General features: G+C 38.4%; 2 protein-coding genes across 2 annotated transcripts; both read right to left on the reverse strand.

The window, feature by feature from the left end:
* Positions 1-7,388: 7,388 nt before the first annotated feature.
* Positions 7,389-7,961, reverse strand: LOC130052217 (uncharacterized). Its single transcript, XM_056156623.1, has one exon. It carries the CDS (start codon positions 7,959-7,961, stop codon positions 7,389-7,391), a length of 573 nt encoding a protein of 190 aa, XP_056012598.1.
* A 1,559-nt stretch (positions 7,962-9,520) lies between these two features.
* LOC130052218 (uncharacterized) lies at positions 9,521-12,184 on the reverse strand. The gene has a single exon (XM_056156624.1). It carries the CDS (start codon positions 12,182-12,184, stop codon positions 9,521-9,523), a length of 2,664 nt encoding a protein of 887 aa, XP_056012599.1.
* Positions 12,185-12,426: the final 242 nt, after the last annotated feature.

The following is a 12,426-nucleotide window of genomic DNA, read 5'->3' on the forward strand; positions in this document are numbered from 1 at the left end:
GTATTTTTGTCGAGCTCGGTCCATTCCAGCCAGATTTTTCCATATACCTCATTAATTTATTTCAAATATTTTTATATATTCTAATAGCCCTTGTTTCACAGATGTGCGGAAACTTGACCGAATGAAAATATTTCAAGTATTTTAGGAGATAGTGCCACTTCAACCAGTCTATTCCATCAGTTTTAGAGTAGTATTTTTGATGAGTTTGGGCTATACCGGCCAGGTTTTTCCATATATCTCATTAATGTATTTCAAATATTTTTAAATATTCTAATATCCCTGGTTTCACAGATGTGCGGAAACTTGACCTAATGAAAATACTCCTAGTATTTTAGGAGATAGTGCCAGTACAATCAGTCTATTCGTTCAGTTTTAGAGTAGTATTTTTGTCGAGCTCGGTCCATTCCGGCCAGGTTTTTCCATAGACCTCATTAATTTATTTCAAATATTTTATATATTGTAGTAGCCCTGGTTTCACAGATGTGCGGAAACTTAACCGAATGAAAATACTCAAAGCAGTTTAGGAGATAGTGCCAGTCTAACCAGTCTATTCCATAAGTTTAAGAGTAGTGTTTTTGTCGAGGTCGGGCCATTCCGGCCAGGTTTTTCTATATATTTCATTAATGTATTTCAAATATTTATATATATTCTAAAAGCCCTGGTTTCATAAATGTGCAGAAACTTGACCGAATGAAAATACTCAAAGTATTTTAGGAGATAGTGCTAGTTCAACCAGTCTATTCCATCAGTTTTAGAGTAGTGTTTTTGTCGAGCTCGGGCCATACCGGCCAGGTTTTTCCATATATCTCATTAATTTATTTCAAATATTTTATATATTGTAGTAGCCCTGGTTTCACAGATGTGCGGAAACTTGACCTAATGAAAATACTCCAAGTATTTTAGGAGATAGTGCCAGTTCAACGTGTCTATTCCATCAGTTTTAGAGTAGTATTTTTGTCGAGCTCCGTATATTCCGGCCAGATTTTTCCATATACCTCATTAATTTATTTCAAATATTTTTATATATTCTAATAGCCCTGGTATCAAAGATGTGCAGAAAGTTGACCGAATGAAAATACTCAAAGTATTTTAGGAGATAGTGCTAGTTCAACCAGTCTATTCCATCAGTTTTAGAGTAGTATTTTTGTCGAGCTCGGTCCATTCCAGCCAGATTTTTCCATATACCTCATTAATTTATTTCAAATATTTTTATATATTCTAATAGCCCTTGTTTTACAGATGTGCGGAAACTTGACCGAATGAAAATATTTCAAGTATTTTAGGAGATAGTGCCACTTCAACCAGTCTATTCCATCAGTTGTAGAGTAGTATTTTTGATGAGTTTGGGCCATACCGGCCAGGTTTTTCCATATATCTCATTAATGTATTTCAAATATTTTTAAATATTCTAATATCCCTGGTTTCACAGATGTGCGGAAACTTGACCTAATGAAAATACTCCTAGTATTTTAGGAGATAGTGCCAGTTCAACCAGTCTATTCCATCAGTTGTAGAGTAGTATTTTTGTCGAGCTCGGTCCATTCCGGCCAGGTTTTTCCATATACCTCATTAATATATTTCAAATATTTTTATATATTCTAATAGCGCTGTTTTCACAGATGTGCGGAAACTTGACCGAATGAAAGTACTTCATGTATTTCAGGAGATATTGCCAGTTCAGTCAGTCTATTCCATCAGTTTTAGAGTAGTATTTTTGTCGAGCTCGGTCCATTCCGGCCAGGTTTTTCCATATATCTCATTAATTTATTTCAAATATTTTTTATATATTCTAATAGTCCTGGTCTCACAGATGTTCGGAAACTTGACCGAATGAAAATACTGAAAGTATTTTAGGAGATAGTGCCAGTTCAACCAGTCTATTCCATCAGTTTTAGAGTAGTATTTTTGTCGAGCTCGGTCCATTCCGGCCTGGTTTTTCCATATACCTCATTAATTTATTTCAAATATTTTTATATATTCTAATAGCACTGGTTTCACAGATGTGCAGAAACTTGACCTAATGAAAATACTCCAAGTATTTTAGGAGATAGTGCCAGTACAATCAGTCTATTCGTTCAGTTTTAGAGTAGTATTTTTGTCGAGCTCGGTCCATTCCGGCCAGGTTTTTCCATAGACCTCATTAATTTATTTCAAATATTTTTATATATTCTAATAGCCCTGGTTTCACAGATGTGCGGAAACTTAATCGAATGAAAATACTCAAAACAGTTTAGGAGATAGTGCCAGTTTAACCAGTCTATTCCATAAGTTTTAGAGTAGTGGTTTTGTCGAGGTCGGGCCATTCCGGCCAGGTTTTTCTATATATCTCATTAATGTATTTCAAATATTTATATATATTCTAATAGCCCTGGTTTCATATATGTGCAGAAAGTTGACCGAATGAAAATACTCAAAGTGTTTTAGGAGATAGTGCAAGTTCAACCAGTCTATTCCATCAGTTTTAGAGTAGTGTTTTTGTCGAGTTCGGGCCATTCCGGCCAGGTTTTTCCATATATCTCATTAATTTATTTCAAATAGTTTTATATATTCTAATAGCCCTCGTTTCACAAATGTGCAGAAACTTGACCGAATGAAAATACTTCAAGTATTCTAGGAGATAGTGCCAGTTCAACGTGTCTATTCCATCAGTTTTAGAGTAGTATTTTTGATGAGTTTGGGCCATACCGGCCAGGTTTTTCCACATATCTCATTAATGTATTTCAAATATTTTTATATATTCTAATAGCCCTGGTTTCACATATGTGCGGAAACCAGCCTGAATGAAAATACTTCAAGTATTTTAGGAGATAGTGCCACTTCAACCAGTCTATTCCATCAGTTTTAGAGTAGTATTTTTGTCGAGCTCCGTCCATTCCGGCTAGATTTTTCCATATACCTCATTAATTTATTTCAAATATTTTTATATATTCTAATAGCCCTGGTTTCACAGATGTGCGGAAACTTGACTGAATGAAAATAATGAAAGCATTTTAGGAGATAGTGCCAGTTCAACCAGTCTATTCCATCAGTTTTAGAGTAGTATTTTTGTCGAGCTCCGTCCATTCCGGCCAGGTTTTTCCATATACTTCATTAATTTATTTCAAATATTTTTATATATTCTTTTAGCCCTGGTTTCATAAATGTGCGGAAACTTAACCGAATGAAAATACTCAAAGTATTTTAGGAGATAGTGCCACTTCAACCAGTCTATTCCATCAGTTTTAGAATAGTATTTTTGTCGAGCTTGGTCCATTCCGGCCAGATTTTTCCATATACATCATTAATTTATTTCAAATATTTTTATATATTCTCATAGCCCTGCTTTCACAAATGTGCGGAGACTTGACTGAATGAAAATACTCAAAGTGTTTTAGGAGATAGTGCAAGTTCAACGTGTCTATTCCATCAGTTTTAGAGTAGTGTTTTTGTCGAGTTCGGGCCATTCCGGCCAGGTTTTTCCATATATCTCATTAATTTATATCAAATAGTTTTATATATTCTAATAGCCCTCGTTTCACAAATGTGCGGAAACTTGACCGAATGAAAATACTCCAAGTATTTTAGGAGATAGTGCCAGTTCAACGTGTCTATTCCATCAGTTTTAGAGTAGTATTTTTGATGAGTTTGGGCCATACCGGCCAGGTTTTTCCACATATCTCATTAATGTATTTCAAATATTTTTATATATTCTAATAGCCCTGGTTTCACATATGTGCGGAAAGCAGACCGAATGAAAATATTTCAAGTATTTTAGGAGATAGTGCCACTTCAACCAGTCTATTCCATCAGTTTTAGAGTAGTATTTTTGTCGAGCTCCGTCCATTCCGGCCAGAGTTTTCCATATACCTCATTAATTTATTTCAAATATTTTAATATATTCTAATATCCCTGGTTTCACAGATGTGCGGAAACTTGACCAAATGAAAATAATCAAAGCATTTTAGGAGATAGTGCCAGTTCAACGTGTCTATTCCATCAGTTTTAGAGTAGTGTTTTTGTCGAGCTCGGTCCATTCCGGCCAGGTTTTTCCATACACCTCATTAATTTATTTCAAATATTTTTATATATTTTAATAGCCCTGGTTTCACAGATGTGCGGAAACCTGATCGAATGAAAATACTCCAAGTATTTTAGGAGATAGTGCCAGTTCAACGTGTCTATTCCATCAGTTTTAGAGTAGTATTTTTGATGAGTTTTGGCCACACCGGCAAGGTTTTACCATATATCTCATTAATGTATTTCAAATATTTTTATATATTCTAATAGCCCTGGTTTCACAGATGTGCGGAAACTTGACCGAATGAAAATATTCAAAGTATTTTAGGAGATAGTGCTAGTTCAACCAGTCTATTCCATCAGTTTTAGAGAAGTATTTTTGTCGAGCTCGGTCCATTCCGGCCAGGTTTTTCCATACACCTCATTAATTTATTTCAAATATTTGTATATATTCTATTAGCCCTGGTTTCATAAATGTGCGGAAAGTTGACCGAATGAAAATACTCAACGTATTTTAGGAGATATTGCCAGTTCAACCAGTCTATTCCATCAGTTTTCCATATACCTCATTAATTTATTTCAAATATTTTTATATATTCTAATAGCCCTGGTTTCACAGATGTGCGGAAAGTTAACCGAATGAAAATACTCAAAGTGTTTTAGGAGATAGTGCCAGTTCAACCAGTCTATTCCATCAGTTTTAGAGTAGTATTTTTGTCGAGCTCGGTCCATTCCGGCCAGGTTTTTCCATATACCTCATTAATTTATTGCAAATATTTTTATATATTCTAACAGCTACCAAGACAAGAAGAAACACGCTTAGAAAGTAACCTGACAAAAAACTGGGCGGAGTCCCGCAATCCTGCACCCGGAACATGTCAAAGTGCCCTATCCTCAACCCTCATACACTTATACTCAACGCTTAAAAATTAATCCTCAACCCTCAGAATTTTATCCTCAGCCTTCAAGAGCTTATCCTCAACCGTTTGAGACTGATCCTTGTCGCTTAAAAATTAATCCTCAGCCATTAGAATTTGATCCTCAGCCCTCGAAAGCTTATCCTCAACCCTTAGACACTTATCCTCATCGCTTAAAAATTAATCCTCGGCCCTCATAATTTTATCCTCAACCCTCACTTCCTTATCCTTAACCCTCATACACTTATTCTCATCCCTTCATAATTAATCCTCAGCCCTCAGAATTTTATCCTCAACCCTCACTTACTTATCATCAATCCTCAGATACTTAACCTCATCACTTAAAAATTATCCTCAACTCTTTTACATTGATCCTCAGCCTTCACTTGCTTATCCCCAACCATCAAACACTTATCCTCAGCGCTTGAAAACTAATCCTCAACGCTCAGAAATTTATGATCAACTCTCACTTCCTTATCCTTAACCTTCATACACTTATTTTCATCCCTTAAAAATTAATCCTCAGCCCTCAGAACTGTATCCTCATCCCTCGAAAGCTTATCCTCAACCCTCAGACACTGATCCTAAACACTTAAAAACTAATCCTCAACCCTCAGAATTTTATCCTCAACCCTCAAAAGCTTATCCTCAACCCTCAGACACGGATCTTAAACGCTTAAAAAGTAATCCTCAACTCATGGAAATTTATTCCCAGCCTTCAATTGCTTATCCTCAACCCTCAAACATTTATCCTCAACGCTTAGAAATTAATCCTCAACCCTCATAATTTTATCCTCAACCCTCAAAAGCTTATCCTCAAACCGTGGACACTTATCCTAAACGCTTAAAAACTAATCCTCAACCCTCATAAATTTATCCTCAACATTCAATTGCTTATCCTCAACTCTCATACACTTATCCTCAACGTTTAAAAATTAACCCTCAACCCTCACTATTTTATCCTCAGTTCTCAATTGGTTTTCCTTCACCTTCACACACTTATCCTCAACCCCTAAAAATTAATCCTTACCTTTATCATCAACCCTCATTGGGGCTGGGATATATAAGCGCGGAAGCATCACATTTCAATCAGTTAGAGTTTAGCTGTAGAGGACCTGGGTTAGAAGTAGGTTTCCTTTATAGCGGTCCTGTACACATTCTTATTAAATATTATAGTTGGTGCTTAATTTTTCTTTCAGATTTGCATCAAATTTGTTTAACTATCTAAAGTAATGGGTAAGTATTTGATTTTCTTGAATATCATTCGCCTCACCATATTTATCTAAATTATCTAAGATAACGTTAAACTTCCACTTCTTGTATTGAAGAGATAAATTCTTTTTAACTCTTTTTCTGAAATGGTTTATGGATAACACATTTCTTGGCATTGAAAATACACTACTCATCAAGAAAAAAATAAAGTTTTATTGATAACTAGGATAAACATTTCACAGGAAGTAGTTTTAACAAAAATCAAACTCGTTTCATTGATTTCACTGATTGTTTTCTTTAGAGGGAGATAATGAATCAGTTATCGTGCAAGTCTTGGATCGCAGGGTAAATGTTGGAACAACATTTCCCCTCTCACCAACGAGGTCCTGTAAACCATAGCGCGACCAAAACAAACTTCGTGACAAAATAGGCGATGAAATGGTAAAGGCAGCATGAATGCTCATGTTCTGTCACGAATTATTGTACACCCTGGGCGTGTAATAAACTGACAGAAAGTTAACCAAAACAAGGTCCAGATTTATTCCGTGCCAATATATGGTAAAAGACTGAAATACAAATTGTAACAATCATAAGTACAGCATTTGAATAAGAAATCATTTTGATGTCACGAATTGCGTTCCGTAGTTTTGAAATTTGAACAGCATCTTAGAGTAAGAAAATTATGCAATAAAATATCTGATTCCTATCAAATGTCTATAGTTATTTCGCTTAAACAATTATCAAGTATAATGATATTCAATAATATTAACTATTCACTAAATATACATTCATGAAACACAGACGCTTAGAGAAGACAACGAACGACGCGCCATACATCTACATGTGGCTTACTGATTGTGCAGTTAACAAAACAACAAAGCATTTATCTCCTAACTTATGCATTGAACAGAATATTCTACATATTCATTAGAAAGTTTCTGCATACATACAAAATTACTTACACTGTAATTACCTGAGATTTAGATAAAAAATCAGACGGAGACTGTCGACGCGTCTGCATCATGACGTAACATAAAGGTAACCAAAAATAGCAAGTCGTACCAATTCGATTCGCTTATCGCGACAGCACACTCCCCGTCTGATATCTTTAAATATCACAATATTTAAACTTCAACTATAAACAGTAAGAAATTCGTAATGTACATGTCTGTGTCTATTACAACTAAATATGTCAAACATATGTTCTAACACTGCCTGAAAGCATTTTCAAGATTCAAAGAACAACATATTTCTGAAAGTACATCACTGTTCCAAGAGGATAACAATATCGTTCACCGGCCTGGTGTATGAAGTGATCTTGTCATTCCGGTTGACCTTGACCTCCACTTTACGCACTAGGTCATCTTGTCCAGGAAACACCTTGGTGACGATGCCTAAGGGCCATTCATTTCGATGCATATCTTTCTCTCTCATCAGTATCACATCACCAACACGAACATTTCTTTGGGTCTGATGCCATTTCTTTCGAGTCTGTAGAGTGTGTAAATATTCCTTCTTCCACTTGTCCCAGAATACCTTTGCAAAGTGTTGTACTCTTTTCCACTGAACACGCATCAAATCCTTAGAATCAGTTTCACAAATCTTTTCGTTTAATACATCCATCTTCTGAGTTAGTAGAATGTTTGGTGTGAGGATGAATGATGAGTTTGGGTCAGAAGGGATACCCGTCAATGGTCGTGAGTTGATCATTGCACTAGTCTCTGCTAAAAGAGTAACCAGCACTTCATGTGTAAGTCCAACCCGTCGGTGATCTAGCAACATGCTATCAAGAATTCGTCTCGTTATCTCTATAAGTCTCTCCCATACACCACCCATGTGTGATGCATGGGGAGGATTGAATTTCCAAATGGTCCCTTCGTTTTAAAGGAATTGTTTCAATGGAAAGTCTTCGACCCAGATTGCATCTATGTGTAGAGGGTCAACAGCACCAACGAAATTTGTACCTCTATCCGACCAAAATGTCTTCACTTTACCACGGATTGCCATGAACCGTCTTAGAGCATTTATAAATGATGATGAGGACATCTCTTCAAGGACCTCTATGTGTATTGCGCGAGTGACGAGACAGGTAAACAGAGCTGCCCATCGTTTGCTGCTTGCCGAGGATCCTCTGGTTCTACGAGTTATGACGTTCCATGGTCCAAAAACGTCTACCCCTACTGAAGTAAAAGGAGGCTGCCCTGGGTTCAGGCGTTCTTCAGGTAGGTCAGACATTTTCTGGGTCTCGCATTGTCTACGCAATCTTCTGCAAACTACACAGTTGTTTAAGATCGAAAGGACAAGGCGCCTACATCCAGTTATCCAATATCCACTGGATCTCACTTTGCCTTCCGTGAAGTAACGACCTTGATGACGAACTGACTGATGACACTTGATGATCAGAAGCTTAGCGATATGATGTTTCCCAGGTATCAATATAGGATGTGTGCATACGGTGTCCACTCGAGCATTTTTCAGCCGACCACCTACACGGAGGATACCTTCGTCATCTAGGAAAGGATCTAAAGAGAGTATAGGACTGTTTCGTGGTAAGCTTCGTGAAGAACGTAAGCAGTCTGTTTCCTCAGCATATATTTCTTGTTGTACGGCTTTGATGATAACTTTTTCAGCTGCCTTATATGAATATATGGACTTTGGTATGATCTTGGTTTTATTCTATGCTCAAGAAAGCGTTTCAAAAGAGCAATAGCTTCAGTGAGGTGGTTCCATTCTTGGAATCTCTCAAACCTGTGGGTACCCAGCGTAGGTGTGTACTGAGTCTTCAAACAGGTGTTACGAATTTCTTTGTCCTCTCGGGGTTCAATGAGTTCGAACATCTCACTGGTTGTGTCAGGAGTCTTGTTCAAGAAATCAGAGGGTCCATTTAACCATACACTCCTTTGTAGGTTCTCTGCCAGTATTCCTCTGGATCCTTCATCTGCAGGATTCATATTTGTTGGAACATAGGACCACTGTTCAGGTAGACTGAGGTTTCTGATCGTCTCCACTCTGTTAGAAACATACACATGAAAACGTCTTGTGTCGTTGTGAATGTAACCTAGGACAACACGACTGTCAGAAAAATATTTCACATCCTGAAATTCAATATCAATGTGATCTTGAACATTTTGAGCAACTTCTATGGCTAGAACTGCTGTGCATAATTCAAGCCTTGGAATTGTGTGTCCTGATGAGGGTGCAACCTTTGTTTTTCCCAATATGAATCCGACTTGTTGAGATCCACCCTCATATGTTGTCCTGAGATAAGATACCGCCGCTATTCCTTTTTCCGAGGCATCAGAAAATGTTAAGAGTTCTCTTTTTGTAGATTTGCTCAAATTTTGTGTGATTGCACGTGGCACATGACTTCTTTCCAAGGCTTGTAATGATGATTTCTAAGTTGCCCATTGAGACTTGACAGGTTCAGTCAGTGGTTCATCCCAATCATATGTTTCCGAGACGACCTGCCTCATAATGAGTCTTCCTACGATGATCACTGGTGCAAGAAAGCCAAGAGGGTCATATAAACTGTTAACTGTCGACAAAACGCCTCTTCTTGTCAATGGTTTGTCCTCTGTTGAGACACTGAATATGAAACTGTCACTGGTGAGATTCCAATTGATGCCAAGACTCCGTTGCATTGCTGGATCATCCTCCAAGTCAAGATAATAGACACCATCAGCCAAGTCATCAGGATCAAGGGTTTTCATTACAGTGGAGCTGTTCGACGCGAACTTGTGTAATCTTAGATTGCCATTTCGTTTCAATGCATCTTGAGTTTTCTGCAACAAACTTATGGCTTCTTCGGCTGTGGGACATGATGTTAGTCCATCGTCTACATATAAGTTTCTACGGATAAACTGTGCGACTTCTATTCCATGTGTGTTCTCGGATATGTCAGCAATTTTACGAAGACCGTATGTTGCGACTGCCGGGGATGGTCTGTTGCCAAATACATGCACAAACATACAGTATTCCATCAGCTCGTTGTTCACATCATTGTCTCTGTGCCAAAAAAATCTCAAATAGTTCCTGTGTTCTTCTACAACTTTAAAACAATGGAACATGTGTTGTATGTCTGCCACTACCGCTATCATTTCTTTACGGAAGCGTAGAAGTACACCTAGGAGACTGTTCGTCAGATCCGGGCCTTGGAATAAAACATTGTTCAAGGATGTTCCCCCATAGGTAGCTGAGGAGTCGAACACCCCTCTAATTTGGTCTGGTTTCCTGGGGTGGTAGACCCCAAAGAATGGAAGGTACCAGCACTCTTGGTTTTCTTTAAGAGGTTGTGCTGGGCCAGCATGTCCTCTGCTGAAGATTTTCTCCATGGATGATATGAAATGTTGTCTCTTTGTGCCATTCTTACGGAGACTAGTTGCAAGAATGTTAGCTCGTTTTAAAGCCTGTGGCCTGTTATTTGGCAATTTTTGTCGGTATTTCTTGAAGGGAAGAGGGACTTTCCAGCTCCCATCGCAGTCCCTTTTGAAATCTTTATCCATTAGAGCGACGAAATTTCTTTCTTCCTCAGAAAATCTTATCTTCTCATCGTGAGCAGATCTTGTGAATATACCTGGATCAATAGGATTCTGGATAGTGTTTGGTTGACCAATGGTAGATTTGTTTGAAGGGAAGAGGGGCCTTACAGCTCTCGTCGCAGTCCCTTCGGTAATCTCCTTGACGTTGAAAGCACTGTTGCACGGTAGAAATAAGGATGGACGACCACTTCCAAGGATGTTAATTTTATTCACATTCACAATCTCAGGTATGTGGGTCTGGTTATGGCAGGCTTCTCCAACAATCACCCAACCAAGATGAAGTCTTTGAGCATACGGTGTGGTCTTAGGACCAAGGCGTTGATCTAAGACATGGTGTGCCTCTAATAAGTCTCTACCTATTAAAAGCAGTGTGTCGCATTGATCGTCCAAATCGGGAATTGATCCAGCGATGTCCCTCAGATGGGGGTAGGATCTGGCAACACATGGAGTTGGGATCTCCGAACGATTGTGTGGAATGTGGTTGCACTCGATAACAATGGGCAATTTAAGTTGAGTGCTGCCATCTAAGGACTGTATTATGAGACCAGTAGCACTTCTTCCTTTGGTAGGACTCGAACCTGCACATGACGTCAATATGAAGTCTATGTATTCACTCTTGACTTGTAGATCATTGAGTAGTTTTGACTTTACTAGGGAACGATTACTCTGATCGTCTATTATGGCATACAGTTTTACTGCATTGTCTGGGAAGCCTTCGCGGAAAACTTTCACTAAAATTGTCTTGGAACATGATTTGCTAGTGAATCGAGCATTACCACAAATTTGGGTACATTTTGAGTCAACTTCTGCGTTGTGCTCCCCGTCATGAACTTCAGTCATGTTGTGAGTTCTCGTTAACTGAGGTGTGATGTGCAATGCTGAGGGGTGTGTGTCGCTACCGCACTCTGTGCACTTTATGACTACCTTACAGTCTCGTTTGAAGTGCTCCTTGGATCCGCAGCATCGAAAACATAAACCATTCTCCTTCACGAGTTGTCGTCTCTGTTCAATAGACTTGGCCCTGAATGCTTTACATTCGTTCAAAGTGTGCTTCGAGTTAGTATGTAGAATGCACTTAAATACACTGTCAGTGTTGCCCTTCGTAGCTTCAGTCTTTCTAACGTTCACTTTAAGTCTGTTGTGAGTACTTGGGTTCGTTGAACTTGGTTTCTCTACGTTATTGTTCACATCGTAGATGAAGCTAGGATCGTTCTTTATCCGACTCATTTCTTGCATAAACACGACAAGTTCGTCGAAGGGTGGAAATGTCACTCTGTTTTCTCTTTTGTAGCGGACAGCTCTTGACGTCCATTTTTCTTGCAAGGCATACGGTAGTTTCCTTATGATGGGGAGAATGCCTGAAGAAGTGTCATAATATGCCAAGAGATTATGGTACTGGTGATTGTCCTTGATGCTCTGTATTTCCGCTAAGATGTCAGTTAGGTCGAAGAGCTTCTTGTTGTCTTTGTTAGACAGTTTAGGGAAATGTTCCAATTTCCGTTTTATAGCCTCTTCCACCATTTCAGGGCACCCATAGTGATCATCCAGTCTCTCCCACAGCCTTTTGAGTCCTAACGATGGATTGTTCACACTGGAAATTTTGATGCTTTTAGCATGAGAAGAAGACACTGGTCCCAGCCACTTTATCTAGAGTTCTATTTCCTCAGAAGCATCTACGCTTAGTTCCTCCATTACACGTCTAAAGGTTCCCTTCCATGAGAGATACGACTCTGGCTCCTCTGAAAAAACACTTAATCGTGCAA

The sequence above is a fragment of the Ostrea edulis genome, chromosome 2 (assembly GCF_947568905.1).
Source record: "Ostrea edulis chromosome 2, xbOstEdul1.1, whole genome shotgun sequence".
Classification (NCBI taxonomy): domain Eukaryota; kingdom Metazoa; phylum Mollusca; class Bivalvia; order Ostreida; family Ostreidae; genus Ostrea; species Ostrea edulis.

What these genes read in the sequence shown, in the direction of transcription:
- LOC130052217 (XM_056156623.1), bottom strand. Translation starts at nt 7,961, where the DNA reads ATGGGTGGTGTATGGGAGAGACTTATAGAGATAACGAGACGAATTCTT.
- LOC130052218 (XM_056156624.1), bottom strand. Translation starts at nt 12,184, where the DNA reads ATGGTGGAAGAGGCTATAAAACGGAAATTGGAACATTTCCCTAAACTG.